Source organism: Nicotiana tabacum, chromosome 23 (genome assembly GCF_000715075.1).
Source record: "Nicotiana tabacum cultivar K326 chromosome 23, ASM71507v2, whole genome shotgun sequence".
NCBI classification, from domain to species: domain Eukaryota; kingdom Viridiplantae; phylum Streptophyta; class Magnoliopsida; order Solanales; family Solanaceae; genus Nicotiana; species Nicotiana tabacum.
In genome coordinates, this window is record NC_134102.1 from 30548053 (window position 1) to 30567760 (window position 19708).

At 37.9% G+C, this 19708-nt stretch overlaps 1 protein-coding gene across 1 annotated transcript; it reads right to left on the reverse strand.

Annotated features, from left to right (window-relative positions):
* Positions 1-6102: 6102 nt before the first annotated feature.
* Positions 6103-18767, reverse strand: LOC142177098 (uncharacterized). The gene is made up of 7 exons (XM_075245560.1): positions 18681-18767; positions 17978-18050; positions 8543-9185; positions 8133-8197; positions 6905-8061; positions 6503-6640; positions 6103-6270 (listed from the first exon to the last, which is right to left on the reverse strand). The coding sequence occupies exons 1-7, from the start codon at positions 18765-18767 to the stop codon at positions 6103-6105; spliced, it is 2331 nt and encodes a 776-aa protein (XP_075101661.1).
* Between the last annotated feature and the right edge of the window lie 941 nt (positions 18768-19708).

The following is a 19708-nucleotide window of genomic DNA, read 5'->3' on the forward strand; positions in this document are numbered from 1 at the left end:
CCAAATCGCTTAAAATAACTACCAGTTGCTGCTACAATACAAAAATATGCCTTAAAAAAGTGTTTCACGTCTGTTTATAATGCTCCAAAATTCCTGACAAAAATACCCTTCAAAGGGTTTTGTGGCCACACTTTAACATCTGCGGTCCGCACTTTACTAGGTTAGTCCTGCGAGTGCTTTCAGTAGGAGGAGTTCTGCGGCCGCACATTAGTTTATATGACCGCACTTTGAGGAGGCTTTAGACTTTGTTCGATTGCATATTATCTGATCTTTCAGGCTTGTCAGTGCGAACCTATTTTGTGGATGAAGTGTGACCGCACTTTTTGGTTTGCAGATCGCACTTCTGCCAAAAATCCCTGAAGCTACTACTGGTGGTAACAATATTCTCTCCTTTTGGAACCGGATTGTAACAACCCGACCAGTCATTTTACTTTTTAGAACCCCGTTCCCTTAAATAAGTCTCCCCGTATATGCTTTTATTGTGTTATGACTTGCGGGGATGGTGAGTTCGGGATTTGGAAGGGTTCGGGTTGAAATCGGAACACTTGGTTTCTTAGTTAACTTTAAAAAGGCTAGGTTTGACTTCGGTCAATATTTTGAGAAAACGACCCCGAAATCGGGATTTGACAGTTCCTATAGATTCGTATGATGATTTTGAACTTGGGCGTATATTCGAATCGGGTTTTGGACGACCCGGGAGCGTTTCGGTATTTAATAGTGAAAGTTAACTATTTAAAGGTTTTAAAGTTATTTAAATTTGGTTTGGAGTAGGTTTTGGAATAATTGAGATCCGTTCAGAATTTCGGGCCTAAGAATAATTCCGTATGGTGATTTAAGACTTGCACGTAAAATTTGGTGTCATTCCGAGTAGTTTATGTATGTTTCGGCATGTTCGGACTAAGTTTGAAGGACTTGAAATTTCTAAGTTGAATCAATTTGGGTTGAGGTATGATTCTTTGTTTTGATGTTGTTTTACGTATTTCGAGGGTTTGAGCGAGTCCGTTTTATGATTTCAAACTTGTTGGTATGTTCGGGCGGGGCCCCGGGGGCCTCGGGAGTTAATCAAACGAGGCTCGGACCAAGTTGGAACTTGGGGGCAACAACTGAAGCTCCCATCTTCTGGTGTAATCGCACATGTGCATGGACAGCCACAGGTGCGAGCTCGCAGAAGCGAGCCACAAGATGCAGAAGCGGCCAAGAAGGTGGCTGCTAGTGACCGCAGAAGCGGGGAAATGGACCGCACCTGCGAAGGCGCAGGTGCGAGGAAGGCAGCGCAGAAGCGGACATAGGTCGCAGGTGCGACGCACGCACCGCAGAAGCGGTCTCGCAGAAGCGAGCCACTGGTCACAAAAGCGAAGGAGCCGGCTAGGGGAAGGACCGAATCTGTGAGGCCCTTTCCGCAGATGTGGAGCCGCAGATGCGGAAACCACAGAAGGCAGAACACTTTATTTAATACAGGGCTTAGGCATTTTTGCTCATTTCTTACACATCTTGGGGCGATTTTGGAGCTGGTTAGAGAAGGATTTTCATCAACCAATTGAGGTAAGTAATTTCTACCGCATGTGAGTTAAATACATAGTTTATGGGTAGATCATAACATGTGTATTATTGAAAAATCATGGGTTGGATGAAAAACCTAGGGTTTTGGTAAAAATGGTATTTAACCACGAAAATGGTTATGAAATTTAGTGAAAATCATATATTTGAGTTCCTAAGGTTATGGGTAACGACTTTCTGCGAGAATTTTCGGAATTCGAGCACGTGGGCCCGAGGGTGAATTTTAGGAATTTTTCAATTGGGGTTGGGTAATCACTTTAATAATTGGGATATGAACTTTCGAGCATGTATTGACGGTTTTATATAACACTTGACTAGTTTCAAGTCGTTTGGCACCGAATTGAGGGTTTAAGCACAATTTTGGACCGAAAAGTAGGCTTTGAGACTAGATAAGTCTCTTTTCTAACCTTGTAAGAGGGAATTAATCCCATAGGTAAATTTAATTAATATGTGCTTCTATTTGTGGGGGCTACGTACGCACGAGGTGACGAGAGTCTGTACGTAGCTACTGACTATGCTTATGTCCGAGTAGTTTTAGGTTTGCACCATGCTTCGTTGACACCGTTAATTGATTATGCTTACTAATTATCTTGTATAGAGATGAGGTTGAGGATTTCAATATTTTAAAAGGTTTCCAGTTGAATTTCTTATTTTGGAAAGAGTTGAGGGATATTATGATAATTTGAGAAATCTATGTTCAACCGTGTCGCAAGTATATTCCGCGAGCAGGGTAAATTTCCACTACTCTCATGGGAGCGGGTCGTTCGCCTCGGCAGGTTAATAGATGCATCTATGGTTTGTGCCATTCGACCCTCGGCAGTGCACACAGTATATGTATATGTATTATGGGATCGGGTCGTACGTCCTCGGCATAATTCGTGCGTATTAATACTGGGAGCTCAAGTATATTTGATATTGCTTCATTGGCTTGAGAGGCTAAAGGGTTAAATAAGGGAAATTGATTTAGTACTTACGATCGGTGAAAAGATTGTTTATTTATTTCTTGCATCTGAGTTCTATAGTCATTTATATATTTCATGTTTAATTAGAATTTTATACATTTTATTGTTGGCCCATAGTAAGTGTCGAAGTCGACCCCTCGTCACTACTTCTTCGAGGTTAGACTAGATACTTACTGGGTACATGTTGTTTATGTACTCAAGCTACACTTCTGCACTGAATGTGCAAGATCTGAGGCAGGTGCATCTGGATATCAATCCGGCGCGCAGCCTTGACTACTACTAGACTTTGCGGTGAGCTGCCTCCCGAGCCTGTTTCGCAACAGCCGAAGTCTTTTTTTGCTTTATTTTCTGTCTATTTCATTTTGGATAGAAGTGTAGTACTCTTTTGTATATTCTACTAGTATCTCATACACTTGTGACACTAGATCTTGGAGATTTATGCTAGTAGACACTTGATGGCTTTGGGTTGTTTTACTTATCTCACTTGCTTTAAAATTTTGATCTTGCATTCTTATTAAACTCTTACTTCTTATTTATGCATAATCTAAAATTCAACTATTTCAAATCTTTAAAAGTGACGATCACAGAGTTAGTTCACGGTTGGCTTGCCTAGCGGTAACGTTGGGCGCCATCATGACCTATAGGAGAAATTGGGCCGTGACAGGGATCATGAACTCTCGTAGCAACTCTGAGTCTCCTTGACCGATTGTAAATATATCTGCTTTCCTACCTTGATCTTTCCTTGCCCCAGCATGAGCTTTGATGAAAGAATCTGTAAGCATTTCAAAAGAATTAATTGAATGTTCGGGTAAAGGTGAATACCATGTTAAAGCCCCTTTTGTTAGGGTTTCGTCAAATTTCCCCTCACAGTTGTGATGTAGGTTGTAATGTATTCCTATGGATCTGAGGTTCTATCATATTTTGCAATATCCGGTATCTTAAATCTTTTTGGAATCAACTCCGGAGCCGTACTTGATTTGAACGGCAACTGAGTATACTTCTTTGAGTTTGGGCCCTTCAAGACCGGAGGTTCCCCCGGGATCTGATCCATCCGAGTATGGAATTCTTTAGCATTTTTATCCATCTGAGCATTCATTTCTCTCATGAACCTTATGAGCTCGATTTTAAAAGAATCATATGTGTTGTTTTCAATTTCGGATCCACTGTTTGCACCACCTGCTTGGTTGTTATTCGATCTAAACTCCTCCCTAGAGGCGACGTTATCGGTTCTTGGAGTTGTCTGATTTATAGGCACGCCAGGAGGGGCTCGAACGCCACCATTGGAATTGTTTGAAGCAACCAATTGTCTTGTTAGAGCTCAGTCATTATTCAGTCATGTCTTAAGAGATGATTCATGATTTTCTTTTATTGTGCTCTCAAAACTTTTACAGTATCGACAACAGGTTCATTATCTATATCATCAAGCGTAGGACTTCTCGTCTGCCGAAATTGTTTTTCTACCCGATTAGGAGTTGACTCATTCCCAACCATACAGGTTTTACTGGTTGAATCATCCTGATGGTCTCCATTATGAAAGTTGTCCACGTGCTCGTTATTGTTGTTTGTTCCAAAATTGAGAGAATTTTTGACATCATTAGGTGCTATAGCTGTTTTATGCTTATAGCAGAAAAATTTCAAAGTTCGTTAGTAAAGACGAACAAATCAAAGTAATACCACAATTATCTATGTCCCACGGTGGGCGCCAAACTGTTTACCCACAAATAGGTACAGTTAAATTTAAAACGTGATTTATAGACACGTGGATTAAATTGATCTGTTGAAATAAAATAACAAAGAGCAAAGCGGGTAAAATAAGGATAATTGAAGGAAAGACAAGGTCAAGAACAAGAAAATCTTAATAACAGTAAAGCTTTATCAATGAGAGAATAGTATCAGCCTTTTCTCATGCAAGTATTTTGTGTCCTTCAATGAGTACAAATTTCACTATTTATAGCTAAATTAGGGAAGACGAGATCCTCAAATCATGCTCCTCTTTAAGGTGAGTAAAACTCTCTCTTGATAGTTTCATAACGGTTGAGAATAAATACTATGATTTTCTGTAATGGCTGGTCCTTTAATGCTGACCTCTCCAACCGGTACCTTACTTTCAAATTCTCTTCCCCGGCCTTGATGCCTTCGGATCTTATATAATATCAGTCTCATGCTTGTAACCGGTGTTAGCCATTTACTGACTCATCTCGTACTTGTCTTCACTGCACGTATCTATTCGAGAAGCACGCAAATACTAATAAAGAAGAGCTTTTAATCGTTTGTCAATAGAGTATAAGTTTCATTGATTCATGGAATTGTCACTCCAATCGTCGGATTCTATTTCTTGTTCTATATTATTCATAACTAATGTCAACATTAATACTATTAGATTGAGCGGGTTGATGGGCTACATTTTGTTGTTGGAAAGTGGTACTTTGTGAGTAGAATGACATTAGCTAGCCATTTATAACATCCATATTTAATATATAATCAGTTTTTAAAATTTATTAAGGTTTAGCTAGTTTTGGTTAATTTTAAACTAACTTCAAATCCGAAAGTTAAAAATTTTAAAAGCTAAAATTCAAATTCAAAGCTTCAGGTTTGAGTTAGTTTTTTCCCAAAGTAACTTTTTCATTCAAACCTCATACCTGAAATTAAACTTTGGCAGAAGGTAATGCATATTTAAATTTGATTTTGAGGTTGCTAAACTATAATTTTCTTTAATAAGCTAGTATTTGGACATAAATTTGGTTAAAACTTGAAAAAGGAGTGTTTCAAGTTATGTTGAAAAATAATTTTTGAAAGTTGAATTTGTGTTTGGACATGCATTGTATTTGAAAAAAAAATTAAAGTTTTGTGAGTGGAAGAAAAGTATTCTAAAATCTAAGTTTTAATATTTCATGCACAAACAATGTTTTTAAATTTTTTTATTTTGAAAAAAAGTAACCAAAATCTATGGCCAAACGGGAGCTAAGTTTTGAGTGAAAATGATACCAGGTAGCCACTTTTAAGTATGATATTTAAAATACATCGACAGTTTACAATATATTTAAAGATTAGTCAATTCGCTCAAACTTCAGGAAACAACGTCCTGAAGTTTAAACTCAAAGTTCAAACTTCAGGACATCGTGTCCTAAAAGTCAAAAATTATGTTCAGAAGTTCGAATCTTATATCTTAATTTTAAATTAGTAGTTCAAATATTCAGGATACTTAGTCCTAAATTTTAAATTTGTAACTCAAAAATTTAGGATACTAAGTTCTGAATTTCAAATTAGCAACTCAAAAATTCAAGTTATTTTATCCTGAAAATTGGATGAATTAACTAGTCTTTTCTGGGTTAAAAGGAAAATTTTTATTTAACCAAGTATCAATATGTACATATGACTCAGTTTGACTCATGAGTCAAATCTCAAGTGAATCAGGACTATAACTAACTATAGAACTAACTTTAGATTACTAAAACTATGCATCACTATAACAACTCAAATCAATATAGGGTAGCTATTCAAACAATCTAAGTGACTCTTCCAACTACAAAAGTTTTTACCATATATATGCAACTGCTGCATGATTTCTCGAATCAGCTTCCCTTCACCCCTTTTTGTTGTCTGAACCTTCTCGCATTTCTTTCTGACCATTCATGATAAACCATTGCTGCAAACAGGAATCCAATAATACCTGCTCTTGGTCTCTTACTGCTGATTTTCTTGGTTGTCCAAGCAACTTCCTCCTCCCAACTTTTGACTTGTCTCTGTTCTCCTATCCATCGTAAGAGTGTGCTCCATACTAAGCTAGAGTAGGGGCAGGCAAAGAAGAGATGAGCTAATGATTCCACTTCATTAGAATTACATAAGATACATTCTTGCGGAACTCTTATACCTCATTTCATCAATTTGTCAACTGTTGACTACCTCTTATGGACAGCTAGCCAAAGAATAAAATGGTTCCTAGGTAGGATGTGTTTGTTCAGCACCAAACCTCGCCAAGATACCTTCTGTAACTGGGGGATAAAGAACTGGTAGGCCTTTTTTATGCTGAACTTTCCCTTGTCTTCAAACTCTTCAATAGCCACCATATTATTTCCAACATTTGTCAGCCAATCTCTTGCTCCAAATAATTTCCTGACTACCTAACATGCTTGTACTAGCATGGTCATACTCTTCAGGTCTTTGCCCTTTATGTAGATTGCATGAATCCATTACACCCAGAGTTTGTCCTTTTTATTGATTGCCCAAAGAAGCTTGCATATTGCAGCTTTGTTCCATATAAAAAAATCTAAGATACTCAGTCCTCCTGCAGTCTTAGGCATACATAGATTACTCCATGCTACTAATTCTTTTCTAGAAAATTCATTGCTTCATGTCCAAAGAACATTCCTAAGCACAGTTGTTACCATTGTGAGAATCTTTTTTGGAAGCAGGAATACTTGTGCCCAATAAGTCTGCATTTCGAAAAGAACACTTTTTATAAGTTGGACTCTTCCACTGTAGGATAGGAACTTTGTAGTCCAACACTTTATTCTATCAATGATCTTTTCAACCAATGGAAGACATTGAGCCATTGACAGTTTTCTAGATGATAATGGAACTCCCAGATACTTGAATGGCATCTCCCCTATAGAAAAGTGCATGTCTTGTATGATCTGAATTTTGAATTCAGGGGATACACTAGCAACATAGAAGGAACTTTTCTCCAGATTTGCTCTTAGCCCAGAAACAGTAGAGAAGTGATGGAAAGCTTGCAACATCAATTGTATGGAGACTTTGTCTGCTCTACAACACATTAGCAAGTCATCAACAAAGCATATGTGCACTAACTCTTTGCTTGCACACCTGGAATGGTAATTGAAATCTAGATTATGTCTGAGTTGTTTAAGAGACATGTTTAGGTACTCCATAGCCAAAACAAACAGATATGGAGACATAGGGTCTCCTTTCCTTAACCCCTTCTTAGCCTGGAATATTGGAGTCAGACCACCATTTATAAACAAAGAGTAACTAACTGTAAAGACATGTGTCATAATAAGTTCCACCACTTTCAATGGAATACCATACTCCAGTAATAACATCTTCAAGAAACCCCAATTTACTGAGTCATATGCTTTCCTTATATCTACTTTAACCATACATCTGGGGGACACACCTTTATGGGAATATCCCTTCACTAATTCATGAGCCACAATAACATTATCAAGTATATTCCTCCCCTCAATAAATGCAGACTGGGTTGGTCCCACCAAATAATCCACTACCCTTTTCAATCTACCAGTCAGCACATTTGCTATCAGTTTGTATATGGTGGAGCAATATGCAATATGCTTGTAATCCTTTACATAAGTAGGATTAGCAACCTTGGGAACTAGGGTGATGGTGGTACAATTTACTTCTTTTAGCAGCTTTCCATTTTCAAAGAACTGCAATATTGCATTTATAATATCCTCACCTACAATCCCCCAATACTCTTTGAAAAATTCTGCAGGGTAGCCATCTATACCTGGAGCTTTGTCATTTGGAAGTTCTTTGAGTGCTTGTAGGACTTCTTCCCTAGTAACTGGTTGTAACAATTCATGTTATTGTGCCAGTGACAGAAGGTCCATCTCTGAGATCAATACAAGCCATTACCTGATCTGTCTCCCCAAGTAAGTGCTTGAAAAAAGATATAAATTCCTGTTGTACCATTGTTAGTTCTGATAATTGTATGCCATGTTCATTATATATTGATAATATCCTATTTCTTGCTTGTCTTGCTTTGAGGTAGGCATGGGAATATTTAGTGTTTGAGTCACCATAAGCAATCCATGTAGCTATAGATTTCTGTCTTAGAATCTTCTCTTGTACCAGCTTCCATTTTTTCAATTGTATGGATACCTCTCTTTCCTCATTAATCAGCTGACTATTGAATAGATCTTGAGATAGTTCCTCCTGGATACTATGAGTTCTTTGTTGCAATCCCCCGATCTTCTCTTCTATAGTAGACAACTCTTTATTCATGTTGTTGGCTATATGATTTCAGCTTCCTCCAAATAACATACATGCTATAGCCAGTGATGCGTTGCAGCCAACACTCCTTCACAACCTCTTTGAATGCATCTTTGCTGAGTAGAACATTTAGTAATCTGAATAGCTTTTTCAACTTATGTCTAGAGACCCCAGTTATTATTGTAATAGGGGTATGATCAGAGCATCCAAGATTGTGGTAAGTTGCTTCCAGGCTCCCATAATGTTGAAACCATTTGTCATTTTCAAAGGCCCAGTCTATATGACTATAGATCCTTTCAGGTGAATCTCTTTTGTTACTCCAGGAATATTGCCATCCTCTTCTAGTTATTTGACCCAGCCCAACATCTGTAACACAACTCTGAAAATCAACAGTTTTAGTGAGGTGCACAGGTATCCCATTAATTCTGTCATCAGCATATAGTACAGTGTTTAAATCACCAAGAACAACCCACGGATCATCCATATTTCTACCAGTGAGCCTCAAAGTATCCCACAAAGTTTTTCTGGCAGCAATTGTATTGAAACCATAGACAAATGAGATCTTGCATTTAAACTGAGAACTTCTATCTTCAACTTGGCAGTGGACTAGTTGTGTTGTGGACTCTAGGATGATGACTGTTACATCCCTTTGTTTCCATCCTACACATATTCTACCATTTGGGGCTTGAGAATAATCTGTATAGAACTTCCATTAATTACCAAGTCTTCTGATAACTTTCTTAACATTATTTGCTATAACTTTTGTTTCAAGACAACCTATCATATCAACTTTATTCTTAAGCAAAAAGTTTTTTAGTTCCTTTTGCTTGAAGGGCTTGTTTATCCCTATGATATTCCAAGAGCTTAAAATCATGTTGGGAATTTTGCAATAGGTACATCCCTCTGCAAACTCTTTTTATTAACTTTCCTCAACCCTTGTATTCTTCTACTTGCAGCTCACCAATTTTAAGACTTAGATTGGCATAAGGATTGCAATCATACTCCTCATCTGATTCTTCACATTATATTGGAATAGTGCTAATATTTTGGTACACTACCACTTGTTTCTCTCTTAGTTGCACATGTGAGGGTGCAATATAGTTCTCCTTCTGTTGTGGAATTGTCACGACCCAAACCAATGGGCTGCGACGGGCACCCGGTACATAACTCAACTGAGTACCAACATAACGTATCTTTTCGTATCATGCTATCATAGGTAAATGAGATGGAAAGGCTGCCGTAGGATAACTAGAATAAAACATGTAATACCAACTTATACATAAGACATACGGGCCTATAAGACCAAAATGATCACTCGTACACTAAACATAGGCCAACAAGGCCATACAGTCTTTCACGTACATGACATATGTCTACAAGCCTCTAAGAATACATAATTGTCATAAAGGTCGGGACAGAGCCCCGCCATACCAATCAATACATATCTTAATCATACTGACCAAATAGCAACTCTAAAGCAAATGGAGCGCACCAACATCTTCCGCTGAGCTGATAGCCTACTTGGAGGACTTTCAACCTGTCTATCGGGACCTACGGGCATGAAACGCAGCGTCCCCATGCAAAAGGGACGTTAGTACAAATAATGTACCAAGTATGTAAGGAATAAAACTCAGTAAATAATAGACATGAGAGAAACATGGAGTAAAAGACTCGACATGTAAGTCTGAATAACTCTTTGAATCATTAATACTTATAATGTCATGCATATGCGTATAAATGGCATACCATGCATAGGTATATGCATTCATAACCTCATCAAGCCTCTGAGGGCATCCCATCATATCATCTCAGCTACTGTGGCAAAATTATCAATGTATACTAGCTGATCAATTGGTGGTGCGTATATAACGCCGTAATATTTTCCCATATCCCATATACATATATATATATATGCAGTTAATTCTCGAACGAAGCGAAGAATGACAACGGCTCTCTCTTCCCAGTAGCAGGCGAGGCAAAAAAGACCGCTAACGCCCCTTGCATTTCCCTCTTTGAGTTGGCCTATCATAAAGAAAAAACGAGTGAATGCGCTAGATGTCTATCGTTTTTTCAAATTACTGGTACTAGCTTAGAGTGAGAACCCAGTCCATAGCTTTACTTACCAGTTATCTGTAGATTGCCTTCTCTCCCATTACCTTAAAGTTCAATCAGAAGCCTAGAAGAAAGACTGTACCTACCAATCTAATAAGGAGATAGAGTAGAAGAGAAGGCCCAGAACAAGGTTGACTGAGACTGCCAACTGCAAGAGAAGAGAGAAAGCAAGCCGGAAAAGTACGTTAATAAAATCTTTCGGAATGTCATAAGATCATTATGCCTTTGATTAATGTCTTAAAGTAAACTTTATCAACTTACGTATTTTCTGAGACCCATGAACAAATGATAGAATAATAGGACACATGGGGAATCAAGAACATAGGCATCTTTAGTATTTCTATAAATAGAGTCATTTATAGAAATTGTGCATTTGCTCATTTCATTTGTATCGTATGGATCATGCCAAAAAGAAAGAAGGGATAGCCTTAACATACCTGAGCCAGTTCTCTTAACAATCCCTCTAATACACGTCTTTGCGAAAAATACGTAACGGCGGATCGAAGTAGGGAAAAATCCTTATGATGTTCTTGATATCATAGCACGCTATTTCTTATCCGACTAATATTCACTCCATACTCTTCATCATCAAACAATTTCTTTCGTCCTTCTTCTGTCATGTATTCCCAAAATTCCTCCAAGTTCATTACCAATAATGAAACCAAGACAAAGGAAATTGTCCAAAGACAACTTATGTGTTATGACTCATCATGCACCTTGGTGCCAGCAAGTTACACGACTTTAAGAGTCATTAACTTGGGCTTCAATCCTGCTGCCACGTGAGGTTATTTAATTTATCTAAAGATTTTAATTAATCTCCCACTAAAAATCATTAATTACCCAATTATCCACATAATTAAGAATTATCTCAAATTACTTAAAATACTACTCACTTTTAACACACTTTATATACCTTTATCGCGGTCATGAGGTACCTTGTATGGCACTAGTCCATAAATACGGGGTATTCTAGCTCAGATCGTGTTTTATCCCAAATTGTCAAACTTCAACGAAACTTATTTTCTTCGATTCGCATACCGTCTCATCGTCACGAATTTACTTATCACTTGTTTGAAATAGCATAATACTTATAATCTCCAAATAATCTTGTCCTTGAACTAATGTCAATTATCTTACGATAAATTCAAATGTACAATACTACAGGGTGTAACATCGTCATAATATAATACTACGGGGCGTAACATCATTCCCCTCTTTGGAAAATTCGTGCTCGAATGTTGACTGATGCACTTATCATTTTCATAACTTTTGTCTTCCGAATACTTTAGTATTCTCCTTGCCATCTAGGTAACTATTCTGTGAATACTTCCGAAGGCCAAGGCATTCCCCCCTTTAGGCCTCATTCTCACACCACGACTTGTGGTCGGAATCCTTCCAATCTTGTAACTGTTGCTACCTTCTATCATGCAGCCTATACGACTCTGACCTTGTGAGTGTGCCTATGCGATTCTTCTTTCCTTTTTCCTCCAGTTTTTAGCCAATCTCTAGGCCTCACTTTGTAAACATACACAGAGCTTGATATCAAATATGGATTGCAAAGAATGCAAAATAAACAAGGCTGGAAAGAAGATGATTTTTAAGAATGAGCAAGATGAATCAATTTATCAAGCTTAAAAGAATAACTCTTGAATATAGGAGAATATGGTGCTTGAATTACAATGTAAGCAAAGAAAAAAACTACCGTTTACAGAAATGTAGTCATCCTCTTTATAGTGGAGGATCTTACTTTTAGATATAATTAAAAATACATAGTGGGAGACCTATGATAATTTAGGAGATGTCCCTCTAGGCATCTATAGGTATACTGAAGTTCTTCGCTCGGCACTTTATCGAACTTACGAATATTGCTATAAAATTGGCCCGGTTATCTATCCACATGACTTTACTGCATCTAAGTAGGTCATACTATACCATAACTCTTACCTCGATTTATCGTTACTGAGGTCTGCTACCAAACTCCAGGTTACTTTCGTTGCTTATCCCATATGTATAAATCTAAGTCCTTTAATGCTTCCTCATTACTGTTCATCTTAAGAATGACGGCCTAATCTCATCTCATACTTTGTGACTTTTGTCCATCCATTGTTGATTCACCTCAATATTGATCTACAATCTACCACTGATAACTTGAAACCTCTTACGTAATCACTAGGGCTCACGTTGCATCGAGGAACATTTAAAGTGATTTTCCTAATCCACCTGGGGGTGATACGATACTATACTTCCATAACCGTATTTCATAGCATCCCAATGTAATTTACCTTATGTGGGTATTTTAATTCTATACAGTTCATGAAATAATTACTCAATCGAAGGCCCAAACGTCATCCTTCATCCATCACAATTACACCATCATTCTACTACCAGGGCAGCATTCTATCTCTTCTAAATGCTACTAGTCTTAGACTCCTTTGAGTTCATTCAGGCTATACTGAACTTTCTATAACTTAGAGAAACCATCAGCTCTCTTGTTTTTCATGGGCTTAATCCCGAGGATTTATCCATTCTCGTCACCTTCTCACTCGCCTCTTTTTTTCTTTTCTTTTTTATCCTTACTCCTGTCTTCCTAAAACCTTATCTCTCTATCATACTTTAGCTTGCGACCTACACATATCTATTAATACTACTCTCAACCTTCCTTCAACTTGCTTGCACCATAGATTTATGTTATTCCGGAATATCAAGCGAGATATCACATCGTCTCTAACTCTTCTTTACTCTCTTGACTAGATCTCTCGGTACCTAGAAACCATAGGCTGGAAGATATGCCACTGACGACGCCGCTATCATTCCTGGATATTGAATCCCCGCGCTTCTGGCCTTCTATCCGAAGTATGGACTATTCACAACCTTCTGTATTTGAGTATCTCGTACGTTGTTCACTTTTACCTTACTTACCTTAAAATCTCGCATCACATCTTCTATCTCTTTAATGACCTCCCTTCCACATAGGTATAATTCATGTCCACAACCTGAAGCTCTATTATAATACTTGCACCATTAGTGCATACACAATCCGGTAGGAGCTTCATACTGACTTCTTATGAGGCTGTTACTTTTCTAACTGGCTTTATCGTAGAGCCGTTATAGACTATGGTTGTTGTACTATCTCTGTTGTACCTATGATATTAAGGGTGATCCTGCAATGTTCTCAATCACGAGGTCTATAATTTTCTAAGTCCAATAATCAGACTCCTGATTTACTTAGTTGATGTAACTCTTTAGTTTCCTCTTTCCTCTGATTAACCTTTATGTAGGCTTAAGCTATCTTCCAATCTGCGGCTCCTGGTATTAGTTATTATTTTAGCCTTTCATGGGCGCTATGGAATATCCATGATACAATCTTCTAACAATTCAATCATTTGTCTATAACCTGGACTCAATCAATTTTTTTAACTTATACCAGAGTCTTCTACGACTGTATGAATGTCAATATATATGCTGCATGGATAATATAATACTCTGAAATCTTAAGTGCATTCATAACGTAACTAACTCTGGATCATTGATTGAATAATTCCTTTTGTTCCATCTCAGCTTTCTTTAAACGTTAGCAATTACTTTTCCTGATCTTTCTTCCCCCTTATTGCGTGCATACTTAGCTTATCTTAGTTCCCACGCATGCCAGATTTTTTTTGTGAAACTCATATGATTTCGACCATTAATTTTGGTTTCACTTCCCGCTCATTAGACACGATGGGTGTCACTTTCTTATAAAGTGCTTACAATGTTGTAGTGAGACTGTTGTTACAAGACTATTTTCTCTTTAGGTCACTGTGCTTAGGTTGAAGCCTTCTTCCTTATTTTCTCAGCTAGTCTTTCATCCTAGTACTTAGGGAGGACCCTCTGACTCTTGTAAAGCTGTGAGCTTATTACATCGTATTCCTGATAGAACTTTTTATGTTCGTACTCACCTATAATTATCCTTAGTTACTTACCTCCACACTCATGTGCTCGTACAGTTACTTCTGAACTCAAGTTTTGACTGTCTTCCTAGTGGGGCTCTCTTTTATTTCCGTAACACCCATACGGTACCTTTAACTACCCCAACTCCTATCTGAATATTTCTCAAGGGTCACGATGTCATATCTGCGAGACTGAATTCCCCATGTTGGGGTTCACTATGTTTATCTTGTATGATCTGTTGATTTGTTTGTATCCTCTTGTCTAGCCATACCTAGGCTCTTCCTGAATCAACTACTAACTACTCGTTGTCCCATTCTCATATCAATATTCCACGTGATCTTTCTTGGGTTATTTCTTTTGTCTTAACTTACGTCTCGCACTAGCTCCTTATTTATCAATAACATCTCGGGCAAGAACCTTTACTTCCTCTCCTTGACGTCGTGCTTGCATAATATTCTGGAATCATAGCATATATGTAGGATTTGAATATGTGCAATCTCATCCCTTTCTCATTTTATCACATTCTTCTTTTACCATTCCATAGTTACTAGAACCACTTAATTCCTTTAATGTCATACCCATCTATATTCCCCCTTTAGGGGAGTATTAAGATTTAGCGCTATGACGATCTACCTATAGATGTTTTACCTCTTCATCATTGGCGTCTTTTCACATCATCGATGACCCTTACTCTCCTTGCGATAATCCTTCTGTACCAATGATAACAAATTTCCTTACTCGTGAGGGTGACTCCTAGTGTGACTGGCACATACAGTCCCTTAAGCTTAACTTTGATCACATTGCTTATTTTAGGGAAGTGTCTTCCTAAATAACCTTTAAAGGTTATTCTTCTGTCGTCCATTCTTTTATCGCCGGAACGAAATCTGAAATTCTCATGATGTCAACCATTATCAAACTACTCAATCCCTAATTCATGTTTAGTTTATCTTGCTCACCAGCCTATACTGATTTCTATTATTCTGGGGTCTAACTTTTCCTTATGGTAGTCGCGTTGGAGTCACGAACTTATTTCTCGAAATGAGGATATGACTGTATGGCCTATACTATTTTGTGGTCTCAAGGCCTGTCACCTCTCGTATTTTCCTTCACTTAACTATAGACTCTATAATACTGTCATCCTATTTTTGATCTACCGTTGTCATCCATGTATCACATCTTACTCATAATGCTTCCTTAACTCTCTTCTTATTTTCCTGCTAACATTTCTGTCTATCACTTTATTCTAAAAACTCGAACAAGACATTCTTTTATTTTTAGCTCCCCTTGCTCCATCTACTGGCTCTTCGGGTTGCCTAACATTCTTTCTCTACTAGGGACGGAAGCCACACTAAGGTAATATTTATCCCTTCCAGGATTCCAGTACCTGTCTTTGTAAAAAAAATTTGAACACTCTAGTATTCATATCTAGCTGTACTATTCTAGAATGCACCATCTGGATGTCTCACAAGGAGAATTATTACCACGTTTGTAATATCCTTCGAAAATGTCAGCTAACGCTAACAATCCATCCAACATTTAGGGTTACTTTAACCCCCAACTGGATCCTGATATCCCGTCCTTTTCTTAAACTATATCTGTTGGCTCCCATGGAGCATAACTGAGATAGGTGTGACTAATTGCACATACCCCTGTTACAATTGAAGGTAACTCAAAATGCTTATATTTCTCTGCTTGAATTGTAAATACAATTAATCTTCATTAACTGGGTACCTCGTACCCTTCTTCACCTTGCTTCTTTTATTTATTGAAACTTGTACCTTCTGATTCTCTCGTTGCCTTTCACCATATGGGGGGGGGGGATAGATATTCTTACCTCAAGGCTCCTTATCAAGAAGCTTACATGCCTTAGTACACACACGTCCTGCTGAAGACCTCATATTAATTCATCATAAGCATGATGCAAAATCGAGTTCCTCTGACCTAACTCTTTCACAGCTACATTCAATCTCTTACCAACTGTCTTTTGGAAGTAGGTATCGTCTTATTATAAATAAGATAGAGTTTAGGAAGTTGAGTTCTTACAACCGAGCTCTACCACACGATCTAGAGTAAGAAGAAAGAGTGACAGTCCTAAATGCCCTGTAGCCTCCTACTTATAAGTGTGGTGCACAACACACCCATAAACAAGACTCTACTAGACACGACTTGTAGACTCCCTAGGACAGAACTGCTCTAATACCACTTTTGTCATGACCCAAACCGTTGGGCCGCGACGTGCACACGGTACCTTACTCAACCGAGTACCAACATAACGTATATTTTCGTATCATGCTATCATAAGTAAATTAGACGGAAATGATGCCGTAGGATAACTAGAATAAAACATGTAATACCAACTTATACATAAGACATACGGGCCTATAAGACCAAAATTATCACCCGTACACTCAACATAGGCCGACAAGGCCATACAATCTTTTACGTACATGATATATGTCTACAAGCTTCTAAGAATATATAATTGTCATAAAGGTCGGGACAGATCCCCGGCATACCAATCAATATATATCCTAATCATACTGACCAAATAGCAACTTCGGAGCAAATGGAGCGCACCAACATCTTCCGCTGAGCTGATATCCTACTTAGAGGACTCTCAACATGTCTATCGGACCTGCGGGCATGAAACACAACGTCCCCAGGCAAAAGGGACGTTAGTACAAATAATGTACCAAGTATGTAAGGAATGAAAATCAGTAAATAATAGACATGAGCGAAACATGGAGTAAAAGACTCCACATGTAAGTCTGAATAACTCTGTGAATTATTAATACTTATAATGTCATGCATATGCGTATAAATATCATACCATGCATAGGTATATGCGTTCATAACCTCATCAAGCCTCTGAGGGCATCCCATCATATCATATCGGCCACTGTGCGCAAAATCATCAACGTATACCAGCTGATCAGGTGATGGTGTGTATATAACGTCGTAACCTTTTTCCATATCTCATATACATATATATACATATATACGCATATATAACGCCATCTGGTCATGGGTCAATGTATATGTATAAATGAATGCAATGCATGAGAAGTACGTCAATAAAATCTTTCGGAATGTCATAAGACCATTATGCCTTTGATTAATGTCATGAAGTAAACTTTATCAACTTACGTAATTTCTGAGACCCATGAACAGATGATAGAATAATAGGACACATGGGGAATCAAGAATATGGACATCTCTAGTATTTCTATAAATAGAGTTATTTATGAAAATTGTGCATTTGCTCGTTTCGTTTGTATCGTATGGATCATGCCAAAAAGAAAGAAGGGATAGCCTTAACATACCTGAGCCGGTTCTCTTACAAATCCCTTTAATACACGTCTTTGCGAAAAAACACGTAATGCCGGATCGAAGTAGGAAAAAATCCTTATGATGTTCTTGATATCATAGCACGTTATTTCTTATCTGACTAATATTCACTCCATACTCTTCATCATCAAACAATTTCTTTCGTCCTTCTTCTGTAATGTATTCCCAAAATTCCTTCAAGTTCATTACCAATAATGAAACCAAGACAAAGAAAATTGTCCAAAGACAACTTATGTGTTATTCCTCCAACGTGTAAACAAGGCAATTTAGGTGTTATGACTCATCATGCACCTTGGTGCCACCAAGTTACATGACTTTAAGAGTCATTAACTTGGGCTTCAATCTTGCTGCCACGTGAGGTTCTTTAATTTATCTAAAAATTTTAATTAATCTCCCGCTAAAAATTATTAATTACCCAATTATCCACATAATTAAGTATTATCTCAAATTACTTTAAAATGCTACTCACTTTTAACATACTTTATGTATTCTATCATCGTGGTCATGGGGTACCTTGTATGGTACTAGTCCATAAATATGAGGTATACTAGCTCAGACTGTGTTTTATCCCAAATTGTCAAACGTCGACGAAATTTATTTTCTTCGATTCGCTTACCCTCTCATCATCACGAATTTACTTATCACTTGTTTGAAATAGCATAATACTTATAATCTCCAAATAATCTTGTCCTTGAACTGATGTCAATTATCTTACGATAAATTCAACGTACAATACTACAGGGTGTAACATCATCGTAATATAATACTGAGGGGCATAACAGAAATAATTGGTGAAGTAGTTACCTCTGTATGTTGAACAACAGGTGGAGTAACAACCTCTATAGGTGTTGCTGCTTTAACTTGCCATTCCTGTCTACTTTGTTTCCCCATGATATGGCCTTTCTTTTGAGGTGCTTTCACATCCTTTTGTTGAGTTGTCTTTTAGTAGGGCAACTTCCAGCCTTGTGTCCAAATTGTAAGCAATCCTCACAGAGTATGGGCCTCCATTTATAGTCAATTTTTTGTTCCCAGATACTGCCATCCGCTCTTTCAATGTTCAAATAGTCTGGGAGTGGTTGAGCAATATCCATTTCTATCAACATTCTAGCATAGGAAACTCTGTCTCCTTTGTCCTGTTAAACTGTTAGTACAAACAGGTTTACCCAGGGAACTTGCTATCCTTCCTAGATTTTTCTCAGACCAGTAAAGAAGTGGTAGGCCTGGGAAGCACACCCATATTGGTAGTACTCTCAGAGGCTCCTTCTTCAGCTGAGAATCAGCTTCCCATTGCTTTAGAATCATTGGCCTATTTCGAAAGGTATAGGGTCCATTTTGCAGAATTACTTTTTAATCCTCTTCAGATTCAAAGCCAAATATGAAGTACCCATCATCATGCAAAAAGACCCTAGGGGTTGAGACGAAATGCCAAACCCTATAGACAAATTGAAACATCTCATTGAACGTTGGAGCACCTCCTATAACATACCCAATAAGCGCACAATTCCACTTTTGCTTCTGACATTCTATCTCATGGTGATTTAATTGCACTACTCTCCCGGAATTTAGCTGGCCAACTGGATTGGGATTAGGGCTTGGGACTCCCCTGTTTCAGAAAAGATTTGCCTACTTTTCATGTCGCCATTACAGTTTCTTATGCTCAATTGCAGTGTCGTCTCGTTTGGGTTGGCTTTAGGGCTTTTTTGGGTTTTATCGATCGAAAGGTTTTGTGCATCCAGATCTTCCCTCACAGATTTGGGACTGATAATGGTAGGAGCTATTAGTGAATCTGGTTTGGTACGCGTAGAAGTAGAAGCTTGAGGAGCCTTCCATTT

What these genes read in the sequence shown, in the direction of transcription:
- LOC142177098 (XM_075245560.1), bottom strand. Translation starts at nt 18,767, where the DNA reads ATGGGGAAACAAAGTAGACAGGAATGGCAAGTTAAAGCAGCAACACCT. An exon ending in CAAAAAAGATTCTCACAATG is followed by an intron (nt 6,641 to 6,904) that starts GTAACAACTGTG and finishes CAAGCATGTTAG; the next exon opens with GTAGTCAGGAAATTATTTGG. An exon ending in TTATCCCCCAGTTACAGAAG is followed by an intron (nt 6,271 to 6,502) that starts GTATCTTGGCGA and finishes TACGATGGATAG; the next exon opens with GAGAACAGAGACAAGTCAAA.